This window comes from Egretta garzetta, unplaced genomic scaffold (genome assembly GCF_000687185.1).
Source record: "Egretta garzetta isolate BGI_Z169 unplaced genomic scaffold, ASM68718v1 scaffold365, whole genome shotgun sequence".
Lineage (NCBI taxonomy): Eukaryota > Metazoa > Chordata > Aves > Pelecaniformes > Ardeidae > Egretta > Egretta garzetta.
Genome location: NW_009259602.1, coordinates 1,138,505 through 1,160,156, shown reverse-complemented (window position 1 = coordinate 1,160,156; position 21,652 = coordinate 1,138,505). Strand labels below are relative to the sequence as shown.

General features: G+C 41.5%; 1 protein-coding gene across 1 annotated transcript in view; it reads right to left on the bottom strand.

Moving 5' to 3' along the window:
- Positions 1–21,652, bottom strand: part of CBL (Cbl proto-oncogene) — a 45,057-nt gene that overhangs the window by 1,915 nt on the left and 21,490 nt on the right. Inside the window, exons 3-15 of the mRNA XM_009638450.2 lie at positions 14,593–14,739; positions 13,082–13,238; positions 11,470–11,591; positions 10,319–10,456; positions 9,409–9,496; positions 8,733–8,864; positions 8,097–8,300; positions 6,439–6,570; positions 4,932–5,309; positions 3,894–3,988; positions 3,217–3,372; positions 2,616–2,719; positions 1,967–2,149 (exon numbers count right to left, since the gene is read on the bottom strand). Coding sequence (XP_009636745.1) covers positions 1,967–2,149; positions 2,616–2,719; positions 3,217–3,372; positions 3,894–3,988; positions 4,932–5,309; positions 6,439–6,570; positions 8,097–8,300; positions 8,733–8,864; positions 9,409–9,496; positions 10,319–10,456; positions 11,470–11,591; positions 13,082–13,238; positions 14,593–14,739 — 2,036 coding nt within the window. The remainder of the gene's footprint in view (positions 1–1,966; positions 2,150–2,615; positions 2,720–3,216; positions 3,373–3,893; positions 3,989–4,931; positions 5,310–6,438; positions 6,571–8,096; positions 8,301–8,732; positions 8,865–9,408; positions 9,497–10,318; positions 10,457–11,469; positions 11,592–13,081; positions 13,239–14,592; positions 14,740–21,652) is intronic.

Genomic DNA, 21,652 nt, shown 5'->3' with positions numbered 1-21,652 from the left:
CTATGGCAGATCAGCAAGCCCAGCCTGTTCTGCCTTTCCTCTTAGTCATTCAGATGTGTTACTTGCCAGTAGCCACATCATGCACTGTTTCCAGGGAGAAAAAAGAATAGCCAATAAACCAAACAAGACACCCAACACTCCAACACATCGCTTAATGTGTTAATCTGACATCTGATAATTTTTGAGTTCTAACCTCCTGTATCATTGCAGAAAGCATTTTTTCCTACTTCGAAAATTACAAAAAAACTTTTCTGCATATTTGACATCACCTTAAATTTATTCGTCTTCTGAAGAAACTCCTCCAGGCACTCAAGATAGAGTTTTCTAGCAGTAGAACTGGTGTGCAACAGACAAATCCGTAAGAATAAGAATGTCCAAACAATCCCTTTTTAAGAGTGGGCATTGCAGCACTGGTCAGAAACGAAGCCATCATTGTGGAGCCTTTCTGAAAAACTTGTACCAAAAGCACTAAGACAGAGAAGGCTCTTCAGGAAACAAATTCACTGAAGCTTTCTCACCAACCACAATGCAGTTCAACTCCCTACTCTTCAAAGTACTAGCTCCTAACACATAAAAAGCTTTTTGTACACTTGAGAAAAAGGACTACCCACTTCTCTCCCCCAAATTGACTTTTGAAATAGCTTTTTCAGCTTGAACAGGATCACATTTCAGAGACCATGGGTCAATTTGAAAGGGCAACTATTAGCACAGCTTTTTTGGGCAAATGATTAAGAAATTAAACTGTAGGGCACAATGCCTGAGAACATGAATCTGCCAAAATGTATCCCATACTAGTCAGGCTTGCTTAACACCAGGCTTCAGCAGTAGCCAATACCCAGTGTTTCAGAAAACTGCATATGCTTCTCAGAGCAGTAACAATCAGCATTTTCGCGGCATTTTTCATTAGCAGATCTCCTAACACTACAGAGCAGGACAACAGCACTGTTATTTCAGGGCTGTAGAAACAAAGGAGGGTCAATGATTAAGCTCTGTACTTCATCTGGGAGCAGGATGTTAGCTCTCTCTGCCCCTTCTTATCCCTGTCAGCCACATTCTACAGACACAGTGAGAGACTTAAAAAGGGAGACAGGGAGGCGTGGCAAAAGTTAATAAACTTCTTTGCACTAATGAACGTTTGTCTGCGCTGAAGAAGAGCAAGCTCATGGAGGGGGAAGTGGTGAAGCAGATGAACAGAAGACTCACTGGAGCAAGTAGTCCTGGATGCAGGAGGCTCTGCCTCCCATCTGCCTCCAGAAAGAACAAGAAACTCGCTCCTCTTACTTGGCAAATCACTGGAGTGTTCAGACATGCTGAAAGCCCCCAACAGGAAGAGTTTCAGAACTTCCTTTAGAGCTGCTGGGCAGTTGTAGGGAATAAGTCAAGCATTATTCAGAAAGGCTCTTGGAGACACGAGGCTTTGGTTTTTCCCTCAGAGAACGTGCCTTGCAGTCAGGACAAGATGTCCTCTACTCCCCAGGGACAAAAAGCTGACCTTGCTGAGCCACTAGGTCCTTGCTCAAAGGAACTGACAGCATCAAACAGTACACTTGTGCCATCTGCTGGCAACAACTGCAGCCGAGACTGAGCCAGACAAGCTGTGCAAGGCCAGCCATGTCATCTTTGACTTGGAACAGTGATAAGCAGTAATGTTCTGAAGTTCTGTTTCATGCCCTGGTACAAAAGGTATGCCCTGTCAGAAACAGTGGCTTAAGGAATATCCTTTAAGCTGAGGAAAGGTTTTCCTAACTGTGATTTAAATGTGATTTGCTAGCTCAGTGATTAAATGACCAAGGCAGTGCATTCCAAGTTGTAAACCAAACCGAACACCTAAGAACCAGTGTAATTCTGCTTGTAAACCTGATTTTAAGCTTACATATAAAACCTTGAGTCACTGACAGACGTTTCAAACTTGCATAGCAAGCCATCAGTACCTACTACAACATGAAGAGTACGGGTGTTCTCTAACCTGTTACAGGGTCATTTTCCAAAGACATTCGGCTGAAGGCAGGTGTGGCATTGGAGATATCAGACAGTGTGCGACGAGCAATAGCAACTGGTAGCGGTGGTTTGGGGATATCATAACCATCTTCTTCATTTTCTGACTCTTCAGGGCCATTGCTGGCAGTGGCTGCTGCCAGATCCCCTTCATCTACAACAAGAGGCACATTCTGAGTTCTGGGACTGAACAGAGCCTCTGTCTCAAGGCAGACTCTGTTCCCCTGTAGTCCACAAACATTGACAGGACACAGAACTAAGGTTTTGCTGCCAAAACCCCACATTCAATGGAAGCTCTTTCCAGAAGGTAGCATTAGATTAAAAATACTTATGATAGATGTGGGCTGACAACTGCTGCCCAGAAAAAAAAAAATCTTCAAAACAGCAATTTTTTTAACAACTGTTGAGTATTTTTACAGTGCATTCCAACTAGGCTTCTCAACAACGTCACCATATGCAGTCTGCAGTACACAGACCCAGATGTTTCCACATGCATCCTAGCTATTTCAACAGTGAAAGCAAGTAATATTTAATGTAGCCTAAAATGCTTTTCCAACTGTGACTGGGACCGATTCATTGTACCTCGGTTTCTCGGTTGTTTTTTTAGCACACCCACTCACCAGAAGCATTGACAGTCTCGAAAGCAGAGGGTGCTGCTTGGGAGTGAATGTTGTACATTGCTTCATACATACAGCCATCCGTCTGCTGGTCGCAGTCTAAAACTCTGAGGGAGAGAACACACATTTCCCTTCAGACAAGTGGCAGTGGTCAACCACCACTACCTAGTCTCTGTGAGTGAGATCCTGCACAGATCCCTGCTTCAAACTGAAATCACCACTGTTCGGTGATAGTATTTGTTCCAGAAAATGCTCTAGTAAGGTGTCTATTGCAATACAGCATATCAGCTTAGAAGAATTTAATTGATACCACCAGGAGTACACAACCTTTTAATAGAATTTTGAATTTCAGTTGCTGCTGCTCTCAGAAGATTACCGGCAGAAAGAGGTGGGAGTGGTTATCTGACTCCTTTAATACTGTATAAGGATTCAGCAGAAGAGCAGTAGTCGCATTTCATTTACAGTTAGCTATGTTAGTCTAAATCTGGTGAATATCACTGGGGGAATTCAGCAAACTGAGCAAGCAAAATCTCCATCCTAGTAAACAAATATGCTTTCCCAGAGCTGTGAGGAAGAAACACAGTACATACAGACAGAATCTCACCGTAAACTCTGAGTCATTTCCAAAGGCATTTTGATCTCTGTTTTTTGTACAGCAGGACCTGGAGGCACCACAGGCAGAGAGGATGGTGACATGTATTCAGTGTCTTCATCGCTTTCAGACTGTTCCCCAGGAGGCAGTTTTGGTACAGGCAGTGGTCTGGAGACAGAAGAAACAAGATATAAACATCATAAAAACGTTTACTCCAAATCTAATTAATATCAAAGTGGCCTTTAAAATCTACAGTGGACGTAACAAGCAGTCATCTTAAAGTGATTCTGTCTGAAGAAATAACCTGGCTTTCAGGATTCTCAGCAGCCCATCTGCAAGGTCATACTGGCACAAGCCCATTATGGCAAAAGTAAGCTGACAATATCATACACATTACACATCACCTACTTCACATAAAGACCAACTCAGAAGTGAAATCATAAGAGATAACGGCAACTGTAGCCTGTTTCCTATTGCCACAGCCAGGATAACTACCACCACTATCCACAGATCTTTGGGATGCTGATTTCATCTACTTTCTCTAGATTGTGTATTTTGAATCTGCCAGAGATTGAAACTAAGGCTGACAGAGTTGTGTCAAATTCTGTCCCTGGCACCAGCATGGAGAAAGCCCTACAATTACCATTCTTTAAGTTATAGAAGAGCACTTTTGCTAGAAAACAACAGACCTGGCAGCTAAGGAGTAGATGGCATTGGCAGATGAGGAGGGTTTAATTTTGGGGTGTTCACACTCTGGGGTTGTTGTTGGACCACTGTTCAAGCTCTGAAAGAAAAAAATTTCAAACCAGGAATCAGAAACACCACATATACCAGTGTAGCTGCAAAGCTGACAGCCAGTCATTCAACACATCCCCTGGGGGAAAGTAGTATCTTCATTATTCCAAAGCATTTACTTAGAAATCCAGTAGGTCTGTGACAGTTTTCCTTCAGTGAGGGCACAAGCAGGGTTCTTCTCCTGTAGCCAACTGCCTGTTTACACAAAAACTACATATCTTTTGAGACCCCAATGGCTTTGGCAAATTCAGCTGAAATAGGCCAAAAGGCCAAAATGTTAATGGGGTACAAGAGAAGAAGGATGCAGACAAGCACACACATTTGGAGACAGAATGACAACCATGCAAGTGTCATTTTCTTAGCCAGTCTGGCTAAAAATGTACTTTCAGTTTTAGAAAGCTGGAGGTTTTAAACGGCAAAATTAGGTGAATGTAATCAAAGAAAGCAAAACTGCCTGGGGTTTCTTTTAGAAAACAATATGTTGGTCTACTAAGTTACACATCATGACATCGATAATAGTAACAGATCCAAATTTAACTCAAATTTTACTGTGTTAAACTAATCATAGCTACTGTGTGCAGGTTTTACTGGACTGAAAACAGAGAAGAATAAATTACACTTTTACAGCATACCAGCTCCCAATACAAAACATTCTTAGTTTTACAAAATTGAAGGGTGAACAGTGATCATGAAATTGTGGCTCATGATTGCTCAAACTGCTCAAACTGCAAATTCAGCCCTGCTCCCAAGAGGCATGAAAGCACCTCCCTAAGAAGTCCTCCCGTTATTCTCCCTCGCCTGGCATTCCCCAGTTGCTTTCCATCTCTCCCTTGGCTCAAGATTGCCCTATTCAGATGTAAACTATAAGAAGAGGGCATCTTGGAAGACTTAATTCCTCACAAATTACCTTCATCTCCAATAGGCCTACTCACCACTGGGTTGTCCAGGCTGTGTGTGCTCCCAAGCCGATGGCTGTCAGCCCTGGAGTCCATCTGAGAGGGCAAGGAAAAGGGAAGAGAGTGTCTGTTTGACAGTTCTCTCCCAGCCCAAGGGTCACCAGGGCTGAGAGCTACAGATGGGGCTTTTGGAATCGGCCTGGATGGCCACAGGTCCGCCTGACGGTTGGAGGGCACGGGGGGTGGTTTGTCTCTCGAAGGACAGTCTCCTGGCGTGCAGGGCAAGGGACGTCTCTGAGGTCGACCTTCAGTCCCAATGGAATGCGGCCTGTCTGGAGGCGGTGGCGGCGGGAGATCTCTGAGTGTGGGTGGGATTGGCAAAGGTTTATCCTTGTGAAGAGTACCAGGTGCAGCCTGGAAGGCAGAAGAATGTAAAATATTGCTTAACAAAGGCAGTCTAGCCACAAAATACAAAAAGGAGGGAGGTGGGTGGCAGAAGGGTGAGGTTTTGTTTTTGCTTCTGTTCATTTGTTATCTACTTTTATAAGAAAATTACCTCAAAGGATGTGGAGATAACACTCCAGAGCCTCACAAGTTAACCCTCCAGAGACACTTTCTCCTACAGGCTTGAAGAAGGTAACACAGTAACTATGTGCAGCTACAGCTAGGCACTAAACACCCCAGATTATTTTTCTTGAAGAAAAAAAAAAAGCTTACAGCAGCATTAGGTTGGATTCCAAAAAAGGGATACCCATTATTTAAAAAAAGATTCAATTGTGGGTTATTTATCAGTCAGCAATGAATATTCATAGAATTGGGTATTTTCTTGTGCCCGAACTTTCAGGCATAATTTCATTACTTCAGCCAAACCAGCTGAAAAACTGCTGTCATATCTCAACAGCCAATGACCAAATGCCACCAAAATCACATGCCTTCTGCTAGTCAATCAGAAAACAAGTTAGTGTCTCCCCATCACACACATTTCACTCCTTCCTTAGTTTTCTATCTGAAAAAACGCCCAATGGAAAAAGTTGTGAAGAAAAGGAGTCTGGACAGGAATGTGACATCTTCCCACATCTAGCCTGCTAGCTAGAACAAAACACAAGCCCATAAACATGGCTCCAAAAGGCATAGGCAGCAGTGGCTGAGGCTGAAAACCAGTGAAGATATTGGTAATAACAATAACTTGGTAGTTCAACAGGAGGACACCAGTCACCCTAAGTGAGAAAGTACTTCAGCTTAGGACCAGCTTCTTTCTAGCAATTGCATGGATGAACGTGAAGAAAAGACAGGCCCTTTAAACAGCAAAAAGGGACTCTCCTACCATGCATTCCAGAAGAAAGCATTTGCTTTCAAGACAGACTAGGCTCTTGATGGGAATGTAAGGAAAGTGGCCTAACAGGACTACAGAAAAGGAAGAAGAAAAAGTCTTGTGTGAAAGTACTTAGGGATGTCAAAGAGAACATGTAGAGTTCACCAGAACGCTCTTCTTCTTGCCTGCCCCACTAAAATCATAGCTGAAAGGGCCAACAGTGTGTTTGACCTTTGAAGTGGTCCCAGGACTGGAAGCTCCAGGTGGATTGGACACTCGCTGCTGCAAAAGATCCAGTCGTGGTGGCACAGGTGGAAGGGTGGCTTGTGGAGCTACTGAGAACGGAGAAGGAGGACGCTCGACCTGAAAAAGAAAAGAATGGGAAAATCAACAAATGACAAAATCCAGCAGAACTCCTTTTCTCTAGAGAGGCTTTCAAGCTCTGTGACTTGTTCTGGCTTAAATATCGCTAATGGTTACAAATTACTATATTATTAACAATCATACACCAGTAAATGCAGGCAATTTCACAGCTTTTGACTTGCAGCAAGCCTTGACGATCACCAATGGGGCACACAAGATCACTTAGCTGTGGCACACAACAAAAAATGCATACTTAGCAATGGCACGAGCTGTTTGGCTGGTGTAACGAACCTAACTCACTAGGCCTGGAGCAGAAGTAAGCTTCTTTTCTTTTCAACACAAGAGGGCGCGATCTGCTGCAAATCCTACTTACCACTGCAAGCACCACTGTGCAAACTACCTTGACTGCAGTGTCATGGCTGTTGCAGCAATCACTAGTGTGCACCAAACCCTCCATTTTTGTCCCCGGAAAGCTGTTTTTCCACCTAACAAATTGGAACAGTGCCCGTTCTTCTCTTTTTCATAAATGTTGCTTTACAAGCAAGGCTAGTGCTTTCTAACTTTGAAAAGCTATACACAGAGCTTGGACTCACTAATGCCAACGAATACAGAGTAGTAGCCTACTGCAAACCATGACAGGATGTCACACAGCAGAAATTGCTTTGATTCCCCAAGCTATACAAAAACTACCTCCAGGAATATGGTTTACTGTTTAGTACACCATTGCACAGGGTGGCAGCTAAAGAGAAATATGACCATAGGTAAACCAGCATAGAGGATTCTTTCTGACCAGGAAAGGCAGCTTATTTTGGTGAATTCAATGATTAAAAGTTAGCCAAATTCAAACCCAATTCCCTATGCAGTAAAACAACGCTATGTGCAGATGTGCAAGAGCACCAATGCACTTTTTGGAAAAAACATGCAGAGATCCATGAATGCCTGTCTTGTACACATCTCCTGGAAGGAAGCAGCACTAATGGCAGAGAGTTATCACACCTTTATTATACAAATTTATCACACACCATATAAAAAGATGACAGTCAAATTGACTTCCTCAGCAAAATAGCCTGCCCTCTACCCAGTTAGTCATCAGGACCTTGGGAAGACTATATTGGCTATATTCATCACCAGGGAAAATGGCTGAATTTTTGCTGATATAGGTGAACTACGGCTAATAAATCAAAAGCAGCATTGCTAAGCATGCAGAGAAGTGTTATAAACCTAGATCTTGCATTCCAATAGGTCAGGCCAGCCTTTTCACCCTTCTAAGGATTCTTTCAAGACAACGCACAGAAGATCAAAGATTTCCAAGTGTGACCACCATTGCTTAACAGAACTGACAGTGTGAACTGAACTGACAAAACTGAACCTAAACCCCAATTTTCCATACTGAGTAAAACCTTTCCTTTTCTAAGTTCTGACAAACCTCACATGCATGAATCACTAAGACCACAGAAAACTGATGGAGAACATGCAGTCTTTGTAAATACTGCCACATCTACTAGCACACACTCTGGTGGCCTTACTTTGGTACCAGCGAGTTCTTTCATCATGAAGAGGGAATCATCAGCTCTGTCATCATCATCATCGTCATAGTTCGGTGAGGGAGTTCCTTCTGCCCCTTGCCGTGATAATCCTCCTCCTCCTCTGGGGTCGAATGGGTCTACTACAATTGGCTCTGTGCCTTTGATTTCACAGCGGCAAAAAGGACAACCCTGGCCTTCTGATTCCTTCAGGGAAGAGAAGAGATCTGTTACAACAGCCAATGTGATATAGAAATTAAACACATAGTTAATATACAAAGAGGTTTAAACCTGCTTTTTGGCAGGTACCTTTAAATTGAGAGGAAGACAGAAAGACAAACTGTGCTACAAATATGGAGTATTTTCTCTCTGAAATAGAAAACCAGCCTTTTAGCAAGTCCTCACACACTTCTTGCCTATTCCTAGATTAAGAGATTAGGCATCTAACCAGCTTCTCCCTGCGCTGGTGGAGCTGGCACTGATGCAACGATATTACTGAACTATGAGCTTATGTCCTCAGTTATGTTATCTTATCCCCATAGCTGGAGGAAACTGAACAGTTCTGAGAAGAGAATATACCACTTATGTAAAAGAGCAACTAGCTTCACTCAGAGAGATTAGCAAGAGGCAACGTCTCACCTGCCACGCAGTGAGACAGGACGTGCACATCAGATGGCCACATGGTTCAATCTTCACATCCTTGTCATTTTCGGCACATATTTTACACAGCTGAAACGTGGAGCCCATCTCACAATACAATTCATATTGTTCCTGGGGGAAAGACAGACAGACAGACATGGTTGATACTGTAAAATAACATGCATGATTAGTCATAGCTACAAGAAACCCAGCACAAGATTTGCAGGAATAAATAAATTCCAAACACAAGAACACAGTGCAAAGGAGAACAGAAGTCTGCAAAGATTTCACTACAACTTTATGTACTAGCTACATCTGTTAAGCTCTGAAAAAAGTGGACTTCAAGTCATCCCAGGTTCTCATTTAGGTGTCCCAAGAACAGCCTAGGAAAGCAGGGCTCAAGACATGCTGGATGGCACAAAAGAATATTTGGCAGAACATTAAAAAAAAAAGAAAATTTTAAAATCTGTCAGCCCTGAATAAAGCTTTACCTAACCTTTGCAATCTCCTCTGACTATTCTTACCATTCAGAGATTTCTGCAATTCCTGTAAAATACATCAGCCTTAAAAACAAGCCTTGGGGATACCAAGTATGACAGAATTGTATAAACAGCTAAGGAGGCTAGAAATTGGGAAGAAAGCAAGCAAATTTGATGGGATAAAATACTTTGCTCACCTGTGTAACTTTAATGTGGTCTTGAGGTGTGGGCTCACACAAGCCAGTCAAGTCAGGATTCTGATTCCGGCCATCGGGAAATAAATAACTGTAAGCAGTTGGGGAAGAAAAAGATATCTCTCTATATATGTGCATATACACGCGCACATACACACACACACGTGTGTGTGTGAACACACATATAAGGTTTCTTTTGGGGAAGGTGGAGGAAAGAATGAGGGTGAGAAGTGAGGGATGGGAATTCGAGGTATTCTAAATTCAAAAGAAGTTTTGGAAGAATTTTACTATCGGACAAAAATCAAGCATGTCATGCTTAAAAATAAAAAGAAGCTTGTCTTCCTTCCTGGCAGCAATTTTTATTTTAAACAGGATGTTATGGTCCCAGACTACTCTTCTTAATTCATCCTATAGTGAAACTGTAATATCCAGAGTAAGAAAGCTAACACCATAATATCAGTTGCAGTGGCTCAAATTAAGGACTCGAAAAGAATCTATGACAAGAGAAACACTGACGCACACTTATCGTCTGCTATTGCAAAGGACAGTACAGCTGTCCAGTGCAAAAGATAGCTGTCTGAGTATTCTTGAGTGCCAAAACAGTTACGCACATGAATTATTCCACTGACATCAATAGGACTGTCCACATGACTGAACTGTTTTGCTGAATCAAGGTCTAAATAAAAAGGAAGAGCTGAGAGATGTCCAAAAGGGGCTTAGTGATGTCAATAGAGATTGCTTGACCTCTGCAACATGCTGCCTCTGCCGTGAAGTAGATACTGTGTGATGAACCCAGAGGGTATGTTTTACTGTTCAACTGACTTTAAGACCTCACCACAGGTGATTTATAAGACAAACTCACAGCAAAAAAGGGCAAAATGGCAAAAAACTTAACTTTCATAAAGTTACTTACAAGCCTTCCCTGAAGCCATCAATCAGTGCTTGAAAAAGAGGTTTGTTGTGGGGGATTGTCTGAAGAATGTTCCCATCTGCAGTGACATAGCCAATGGCCCACTGACCGAGTCGTGTACAACTCAATCGGAAAATATAACTAAAAAAACACAAAGGAAAAGAAACTTCAGTTTGGACTGGAACAGACAGGAAAGATTAAATGTCAAATAGGCAGCCTTTGTCTGGCTATCTCAAGACAGCAAATAAAAACTAGTAGGAATCACTTGATGTTTATATGAGCTTTCCTCAATTTACCCCCAGGCAGATCAAAGGAGAACCTTGCAATCCGATATGAAGTATGAAAAGCATCTAAGTGCTGGTCTCCAGGTGAAATTAAACCCAGAATCCAGGGCAAGAAAAGTTAGCATCCTTAAAATAACTTGTTTCAAATTAACTTAAAAAAACCCCCAACAAACAACAAAACCAACAGACTACACAAGGTTTCCATTTTCAAAACCAGCACAGAACTAACAGTATAGTAACAACCTCCAGAAATGAAAACTTGGACCTTCCTGCATAAAGAGAAATCTGTTAGCTGTGTTGCATTGGACCCAGGCAGGGTAGCCCAAAACGGCTCAGGTCCACAGGCCCCGCAGAAACATGTGTTGCCCCCCACATCATCTGAACTCTGCCCAGCCTGCAGCATTACCTTGCAGCCTACTCTGCTTACCATGCTGCCTTCTGCCAGTGCAAACACTGTTCAGCTTCCTTGTCTGTCTGAAGTTGGCTTCAAATGTACACACTGCTTCTGGGGGCTGCAATCCACTCAGCTCTCCTGGTTTTATGCATATATACCAGAAAATTATAGGACCTATAGATACATTCCTTTATTCATGGTCCTAACCAGCCCACCATTCAGGCTAACTCTGGCGGTGTCTGCCACTGCGTTCTGCTCATGCCTGAGGGAGCTGTTGTGACAATTGTGGGGGTGGGCAGGAGGTAAGTTACCACATGGAGGATTATCTCCAAATACAGGGCAAGCTAGGGTTTTTCACAGTTTAAATTTCTGAGGAAGGAGGACTGAGACAAAATAAACCCAATCTCCTCAGTCAGCACAGTAATCAGCGATGTTAGCAAGAACAATCAAAAAAGCCACTGTTGCCAAGTACTAACCTGCCAGGTTTGTGAATGAATTTCTGAAGCCGGGCTTTCACCTCATCATATGTTAGGAATGCCATATAACCAGGATGAGTCACCGCTAGGCTATTCCAGTTCCTGAGCAAAGAGGACCATGGCTATAGAAAAAACAAAGCATTGTATTAATCATGCACTTCTAAAAGGTATCAACACATAGAATATTCCTTAATCAGAGGGATCAGTTCTTCAGTTAAAGAAGCAGGTTTCTTATCCCACCGTAAATCCAATAGAGGAACTAAAACCTATACTCTCATGCAGCAGCCTTAGAATTTGAGTTTCTCTCTTGTCGGTGATAAAAAATTCACCTAAGACAGACCTTAATCAAATCTCCTTTAATAAGTATCAAGGCAGAAGTCACTGAAGTCACAAAAAGATAGCTCAAGAATAGCTACCAATTTGTGCTGCTTCTGCAGAGAAAATGACTCATTCCTGAGACAGGGATTAAGACAGGATTTTAATAAGATTATGCACAGAACCAGAAACCATGACTAGTCTGATCTCTAACACCAACTTCCTGTACGGCCTCAGGAAAGTGACCTTCCCTTTCTGTCTCAGTTTCACTGTGTGTAAGATGCTTGTGACTATTCCTTAACCACCTAACCTCACTTGGGTGTGGCAAGGATTGCTGGCTAGTCTTAAGATTTGAATAAATAAACCAGCACATACATGTTAAAAATTCCTTAAAATGATGCACAAAAAGTCATAAAAACAGTTTGAAAGCTCTCAATCCTCAGAAGGGCTTGGGTGTCTAAATCTCATCAAATTTTTCTGAATTTCTCAACTTGTCTAAAAGAAGGTATTAGCTCTCCCTAAGAACTTTGCATCCCTTGGAAATTGCAGCGACTCCTAACTTGCTCTTTATGTACTATAGTTGGAAAAAGTGCTGAATGAGATCAGCTACATTGCAACACTGAACATGGGAATTTTTCATCTAGACGTATCTTAATTACAACCCACCCTATCACATGGGAAAAGGCAAGTCAGAGCCAAAGAAGTAAGTGTTTGTTCTTGTAAATACCCAGTTGCACCATCAGAAGCTATGTTTTTGAGTTTAGCACTATAAAAGACTGTGCGTTAGAATTTTACCTACTATTAATATCACTTCAGTAATACAGATATTTCTCATGCACAGAACACAGACATGTCTACAACATCCTGGCTGTGTCAGTTCAAAAGCTATGAAGGCCAAATTTCCATGCTTGTGCTCCAACCTGAACACCCCCCCATGGAAAATAAATCTGACAAGAAAAGAAAAGACAAAGAAAGAGACTGATAAACTAAGCTTCACATTTCCTGGCTTACAGAAGTTGTGTCAAAATTTCAGTCTAAAAGTGACCTTTGAAAGGGAAAAAATGATTCATGGGAGGATACTGAATATGCCTTACAGTTGCAGTCTATATGTAGACAATTTTTTCTTCTACAACCAGAAGTATCATACACTTTTACTGCAATATAGGGTTGTAAGTATTACTGGAGCTGTTTATGGGACAAAGGGCATGATGACCAAATGCCTTACAGCATAAATAATGTCATTTTAACCTGAAGCACTAAAACACATTTCAAGTAATTCATATTCCTCAATTCCTACCTGAAAAAGTCGTGTGAAGATATCAAATTCAAATACTGAAATGTAGTCATTGCACGTCAAGTCAATCGTTGACTTCAGGGCCATGGCTTCCAGCCCTGAACTGATCGGATGCACTTCATGCAAGGCCTGACGGAAGCTCTTCCAAGGAACGATAGTCCTGGGGAAAACCAAGCCATCTGTAAGTGTGATATGTCTGAAGACCACCACCATGTACACACCTTATACGTTTTTTTTTTTGTGAGTATGTACGTCATGATAATGGAAGAGAGGAAAATCAAAATTAGCCACAAGACATTTATTCATGTCATGCAAACACAGGATTTCTTGGTACTGCAGGAAATTAGCAGCTAAATGAACTTTAGGGAATTTTCACTGCATATGCAAAATTTTAGATTCTGAAGTCCAGCTCTGCTTTCTCCTTTCCCATTTTCTGCAGTCCTATCATGTCAATGCTTGTATGTACCCTGGGTTGTATAAAACACCATAACTTGATAAGAATATTGTAATGTTGCAGCTAGTAGAGAAGGAGTTAACAGTAAGTCTTTTAGTAGAAGTCTAGATGGTTTAAAAAAAAAGCTGCAAACATTTCTCTAAAGAGGGACTAACTGTTGCAGTAAGATAATCAGAAGCCAAAACAGAGGCTCCTGTTTAAAGGAATATTTTCCGTCTTCTAAAATGTCAAGTGCAATAGAAGCACAGAAAGAATATGCCTAGCTTCAGACAACTGTGTTATTCATGAGTAAATAAATCGTTGCTTTTTGTTCTGCCAGCTACTAATTAAAATTTTAATGTTGAAGTACCTTAGTTATCTTAGTTAGAAAGCAGTACCCAATTCCATGAACTTTAATCCTCAAATGTTGCTGCGGACACCTCTACAGTTCATTTAGTCAGTGTTTTATTAGGTACAAAAAATAAAACTGATACTTCAACAGTTTACACACAAATATACATTGCACTTCACTTTCTCCTTCATGCTATCTTAGCAAAGCCATTATGCAAACTCACAAAAGTTCAGAGAAGTCAGAAGAAAAGTGACTATGTGATTGGAAAGTCTAATTGGAGGGAAGATGAAAAGAATTTAAAATAATCATCTTAGCTAAAGGACAACTAATATTGGGGGCACGGTAACCTTTAGAAGAAGAAAGTAGATTATTTTGCATAGTTCGTGGAGCTTACTTAAAAGTTAAGGAATTAAATTAAGGAGAGGAAAATTTAAGCTGAATAATCAAGGGAAACTCTGTGACAATACAAAAGTCCTCTAGGGAAAGTGGGGAATGACCTATCACTTGACACATTTAAAACAAGACAGGACAAAGAACTGTGAAATGTAATTAGGAACAATCCTGTATCTCACCCCAGAGAGTGGACCAAATGACTAGTAGGTCTCTCCCACCATTCATTTTAACCTGACAAAGACCTTTCTGAACCACTAAACAGAATTTTTAAAAATACACAGTGCTGTGTGCAATTTATTCCCACTTCTCTATTTTTAAACACGGTTAGAAACTTACTTTTCACCAAAAGCCTTTCTCCAAAATTCTGCAGCATCTGCCTTGGTGATCCGGAATGTGTCTCCCTGGAAAAGGCCACTTGGGAAAATACCTTTGAGTTCTGCCAACATATGGCTGAATATCAGGGATAACTTTGTCAGGTTACGCCTACAAAGGACAACAAAAAAACCCATTTCTTTTAGAAAAGACAGATACAGTTTAGCACTCTAAACAAAACAGAAATAGTACCTATTGCAATTCAAGAAGTATCCCAGCCTAGAAAACTCCCTCTTGTTTGGGACTCCCTTTCAAGTGTTTACCCAGCATTCAGAACACATCCATCACACAGTACTTATCAGCAAGTTCTGACATTGTCAAGACATTTTCCACAATGACTAACTTTGCAGAACCTCTTTGAGGTGGGCAGGTTATTGCTAAGGCAAACTCCCCCAAGGAAATACATTCACAGAAAATGTCCAAACCCAACGTTCACATGTTACCTATTAAGTAACAGCATAATGGCAGCCAAAACCTCATCAGACTCCTTTGCTCTTGGGTCAGAAAATTCCTTGTGAGAACACATAAAACTCCTACTGCCTTGGATCATGCAAGCTGAATGTCTTTCCAAGTCTCCAGAGAGCCCCAACACAGTATATTTGCTCAGAGAACATCTAACCAATAATAACAGGCCTAGCTCCAAAGAGAAGGTCAAAACACCTGCAGGTTTTTTCTAAAATGGTAATAACTTACATAAAAAAGCTTGATGGTTAGGGCACTCAACTATATTGCGTCGAGTAATTATCCAACTTAAATTACAAATTGGTACCCCAAGTCCCTTCTCTGCCTGATGATCAGGAGTGCTCTAGTTCATCAGGATATGCTCTTTCCTAAACTGGAGAGGGAAAGTTTGAGGAGAAAACATGCAAAAGATTTCCAGAATAGAAGATGGGAGGACTACTGCCTAGCAGAGAAGAAAACAGCAGCATTGGGAGCATTTTGGGTTACACGCTTCACATGAAACTAGCATTGGATCGGCATCAAAATCGAGCAGTACAAACTGCAGCACAGGACTGCTTCTTCCCTGCTTGTAGTCTCAGCAACTACGTTAAGGAGGTGAGCTCTATGCTGGAACTGTGCTTTGCAGAAATAGAGCTAGCTTGGGTACTTCAAAGCATTGGTATGTGTAGCAGTACAGGAATACCAAAATAACAGTCTTCCTACTTAGCAGTCAAACAATAGCACTCTTACACACCAGAGAGGTTGTCTTCTACTTGTAGATGGAAAAAAAAATCTATTCACTAGTGACACCTCTTTCTCTCATTCCTTTATCCAAACAAAGGATGACTCTCTTCTCCTCCACTCCATTACATTCTTCAGGTGCTAGGAAAATGGAGTTCCTGAAGAGACACAGAGATATTTCTAGGCCAGAGGCTTTTTTTCACCCCCACATCACACATTTGAAGGTAAGAGAAGGAACTAATACCATGTGGGAAAGGACAACTTCTAAGTTATGTCCAACAGACTGGAGCTGGTCAGAAGACTGCATCAACCACCAAGGCACTGCACAAACTCAAGTTATGACACTGAGCAACAAGTTATTTTGCAGACTGCAAAATACTGAACCATTTAGAGAGGGACTAGAAGCATCCCCAGTCACATAGTATTTTCTTAATGCCTTGTCTTCAAAGCTCTCTAAGTGTGCTACTATTGTAGTGTGCCATCCCCCTGAAGATAGTTGTGTTTGGCACAAACTAAGCTCCCCCCAGGTTTCAGCCTTTCACCAATTTCTAGTATTCTGGTTGAATTGGTTAACTGAACTAATCTTTGACATTTTTCAGATACCACTTGCTCCAGACACGCTATTCTCAGTTGAAGTACTTATCCTGTTAATCTGCCTGATTGCAGAACTGACCTCCAGCTAAAGGAGACAGGTAACTGCCTCCAGCATTTCTGCAAAGATTTCCCTGGACATTTGGGCTTAGGTCTTCTAACTCCATATCAGACTTCCATTGACTCTAAACTCAATGGGAAGTGACCTACTTTGCTTGACATGTATTCTACCATATACTCAGCTCCACGTGAGCCCTTTCTCTGCATTATGATACACTCTGGATAGACTAGAAGGTATACAGGACTCAAAACTAAATCTTCTTTGACAGTACTTCTCTCACCCTTATTTATCCAACTACATTTTAATTTGTGTCTCAGCAATGAAAGTTGCTCAAATTGTTTATAGAAGATGCCAGCTCCACAGCAAGGGATTCTGGGGTTTGTCATTTCATACATGCCCAATAACAAGAGGTGCTCAAGATTAATGTAAGTAAAACCACTCAGATGCTCTTCTGTAGCCTGCTCCATACGGCAGCTTTCTGCTGGATGTGTAACACATTCAAACTGTGTGTAGTTTAAAGCAGCTGTACTATTTGGCTGTTTGATTCTATGAACACCGACTGAAAAGCTTTGTTGTTCACCACTCTCTGTCAGTTAACTGGCCTCCACAGAGGGGGGCTGTCAGAAACTCCCCTTGCATTACTGGCATATCACAATTTCCAGTCGTCTTGCTTTTGCAGTTTTGTTGTACCCTTTGGAGTGCTACTGTAATTCCTCAGCTTCTGCTTTTAGGAAGGTTTATTCAGCATGTCTTAAAAGAAACTATATAGGATCCTGTGCGTAGGAAAAACTAAGCTGTATCAGAACAGCAAAGTAATAGCTTCCTATGTGATCACAATCACATTTATGAAGATCAGTGGCTGAGGACCTAGATGTATGGATACACAAAGAAGCTGCAACAGCACAAAACAAGGCTGTTACCTTATCAGTAGTATCTGTTTGTGCAACTCCCCACGCTGGTGTAATCTTAAGTAATTCAAACTTGTGTATTCCGCTTTCCAGTAGTGGATAAGCAACTTCGCGTTTACCAGGGGAAGGCTCAGAGTCTGAGGCACAGCCTCTGGCTAACGCTCCGGAGATGATTTAACTGTAAACTCATACCGCAGCTCCCTTCATCCCTCCAGAGGGTAGATTCCTACCATGTCCCTGCAATGCTTCTGGCTGACAAACACTAGAAAAATTGCAAGTTAGAGGTTCTAGGCAGAGAGCTTGTTCCCCAAGCAGTCTTCTGAAAGCCCTCACTTCCATAAAATGACAGAAAAGATGACAGTTTATGGTTGTGCAAGAGGAAAAAAAGCAAACACCATGCTATTATGAATTATTTAATCTATTTACAACTTAAGCAAAAAAGAAATGGCATTTGTTTTTACTAAGTTTTAAAAAGGGAGGCTTGAGCAAAACCTGCTAACTGTTTTTGTACACTAACATGGAAGTAAGTGGTAAGAGTTAAATCCTGAATCATTTCCTTGAAGGGTTAATGTGCAATGTTTGTGTGCAGGTAAAGTGGCATCTCGCAGCAATGCATTAATGCCACAAAGTTAGCAATCCTAAAGCTGTTCAGGTACATGGCACAAGCTAGCACTGACTTGCTAGCACTCTTAACACTTGGAAAATCATGTTCTATTTGTGAAAAAATTCTAAGCAAGCTTGAAACTAACACATGCAATATTTGGTAGATGGAAGGAAAGTAATTTCAGGTATATGTTCTCCCATTGCTGCCCAGTACAGTGTGAAAATATGGGTATGACTAGGCAAGCACATTAATGCATTTCTGACCCTCGAAGGAGGAGCTAAGTGAACAAGTGCACGGTTTAAACAAAGCAACAGTTAACACTTCAAGAGGACAAGGTATATTCGCATGTCCAGTTGCTTATCACTTCTGCTTAAGAGACTTCTTCCTTAGCCGAGTTTCAGAAGTGCTTGCAGACAGCCAAGCACATCATTTCAGTGAGAGAAATGAGAACTTCCGCAGGCTTAAGGATGGGTAAACAAATGATTTTACACACACACAAACACATATTGAGGGACTCTGTTTCCAAAAAAAGCTTCTAATACCTAAATATTTTCAATTCTTAAGGTTATCATTCTTCACAAATATTCAGCTGTATCTTAGGGAAATAACAGGAAAAACACAGGAAGTGAACATAAAATATTCCGCAATTTGCATCTGTGTTAGTAACTAGGTTTTACATACAGCAACTAGTTACCAATCCTGTGCTAAAAGGACAAACATTTTCTTTCAAGTGCGCACTCCTTTATTTTAACAAGCCAAGTTACACACTGTAAATTAATACAGACCAAATGCTTGCAATTACAGCGAACATTTTTATTGGCAGGTCAAAGTTTCATGATTATGATTGTATTTTATTTTTAGTAACATCAGCAACTGTCCTCACCTCCATTGCTTCAACTAAACAGAAACAAAAGTTCTCTCAAAAAAGGGTAATATTTTCAAGAACACTTAAGTGACTTAGACCAGAGATTCCCAAACATTTTTGGCCACAGACCTCCAGCAATCTTCCATGTTTCTTATAGGCTATGATGGCCCTCTTTCCAAGTTCTAGCTAAACGCAGGAATGAACGCAAATACTGTTACCAAGGATTGCACCAGAGGTATGGCACTCGCAGTTTGGGAATCACTGGCGTAGGCACGTAAACCCCATTGACAGTCAGTGGAATTTAAACACCTGTCATATAAGCACTTTTGAAAACGTTACCCAGGAACCGCAGGCCACATCAGTTGGCTCTCCTCACTGTTTGCAACTGAGCTGAAGGCAACACCTGTACCAGCTTCAAACAAAAAACTACGGCATGTTTCTGTTCAGTGGTTAGGTCCAGAGACAGCAACTGCTACAGCTGAGGTAGGATTTCATCTTCCTGCGAGTGCTTTCACACATACATGCAGAGTCTTCAGCTTATTAGTGTAAGATAGCTAATCAACCACATACGTGAAAAGTGAAAGCCGAATATCTTTCCACTTTATACAGCAACCAAATATTTTACTAAGAAACACCTGCAGTTCTAGCGTGGAGGCATTATTCCTTCTATACACACAGTGTAACTGAGAGCCATTTCTTGGCCAACCCAGAAACACCACCAGAGCCTGTTCAGCTGCAATCACACCAGCCTGTAAAACTGCGCTACCTTTACACTGAAGGGGTTCTAGAGACACAGGTCTCAAGCAACCGTTTTGGGGAACAAAAAGCAGCATGAAGCAAGACTGTTTCTTCAGCTACCCAGTGCTTACTAATCAGCCAGTTCCCTAAGGCCTGGCCAGGCTTGCCAGCGGCTCTGCAGGCTGACCAGGCATGTTCCTTCATCCTCCCTCCTCCGTGCCCCCTCCGCTGTGGTTGTGCTACTTCCTTCCTGCTTCATGACTGTTTCTGCTCCACGCATCTTAGCGGAAGTCAAAAGGTCGAGCAGGCACTTCCATTTGCACTGCAGTTCTTCACTGCAGCCCCTCCATGGGCCCAGGCCCCAGCAGGGTTTTCTGGTGCTGTTGCCTCCCCTCAGACCTAGGGCAGATTTTTTTTTTTTTCTCCCCAGTTTCCTGTTTGCTGGACAAAAGCATTTTTTTACCATATAGGCTCAGTCGTGCAAAACCGTTAACAGCAGAGGACAGTTTTAATCAGAGCATTGCCTCTTCCTCTATGCTGACACGATTAGTTGAATTAATTCAAGTTATAAAATCATACAGTGCCTAATGCGCTTCATGACTAAAATGCCTTTCTCACCTCAAGGCAATGTTAATATAGTACCACCATATCTGCCACTGCCAGCTACAACTTTTTCATTTTCTTCCAGTATTTCTCAACTACTTCACAGCTAACCAGTGTAATTTTATTCCTCACACACAGCAAGGAGACTACTCCACTAGATGATTTAGTCACAATATTGTGCTCACATGCCATAATTTGACATGAACATAATGTCACGTCTGTAAAGCTCGTTCTGTTGAAAGCATGCTACGAACACCGCTGTACAGAGGAACACAAGACAGCCCCCTACAAAATGCTTCACTTCTCTGAACTTACTGTGTGTATTTCTTACGCCTGACCAAACTCTCAAAGGGATTTTTGTATTTGCACTCCCACTGACTTCAGTTACACTTGTGCACACTGGGTTTTCACAAATTACACTCAGCCTCTCTAAGGATAGGCTGCATCGAACAGATTCTTCACAGGAAGCTGAGACAAACACAGCCACACCTCCACCTTGGCCCCAAAACAAGATTAAGCTGAACATGACTCAACTGACTTCGTCACAACATGCTTTTGAGAAAATGCTTTATTTCATAAAATCAGCACCACCAAACTGGCTAAAATTACGTCATTGATGAAGATTCAAGAAGATAAAACAAATTCCTATCAGAGGACCTAATTTACTGTAAAACCATCCTATTCAAAACTCAAGAGAAGGCTCTCTACATGTCAACTTGGCAGTTTAAAGGGGCATGACCAAAAAACACAGCTCACAACAAGAAATGCAATCTCAGTTCACTGGCTGAATGACAACAGCATTTTTTAAAAAGTATACCTATTTATTCTAATGGAAAATTAAGGTTAAAAGCATTACAGAGGATGTGGGAGCGTTTGACACCTTAGCACTAAACTTACTGAAAGTCAGAGGCTCCTAGAAGAGATGATGCATTTCTAATCGCGTCTGTCCTCACAGAACTGCAGAATTAACATGTTCGCCCAGGACAACTCAGATGCACCACTTCCCCTCTTCAGAAATTGTATGTTTATTTGGTGAAAGAATTACAAATCGGTGGCTTGGAAATGAGATGATTGCTCAGTTAAACTGAGTGAAAACACACTTTAATCGCTGTACTATTATTCACTGCTTCTGCTGAAAACTTGTTTTTTTAACATGACTTTTTTTTTTTAAACAACTCACACTCCAAAATGGCGTATCACAGTCTTATGTCTCCAGTCGCCCTTCATGTAGGTTTATGACATGCAGAGCTGCAAGCACATCATAATTATTTCACTAGTTGAGCAATTAACACTTGCTTTTCTGTAAATCACATCTCAACAACCCTATTGATGGATAAGGCTTCCTTCAGGGCTTTGACATTCTTCTGAATATGAGATCATATTAAATTTTCTGAGGGGGAAAAAAAAAAAAAAAGGTTTTTACCTCATTTTACAGGTTAGGCAGCTGAAGGACAGGAAGAGAAAGTGCTAGA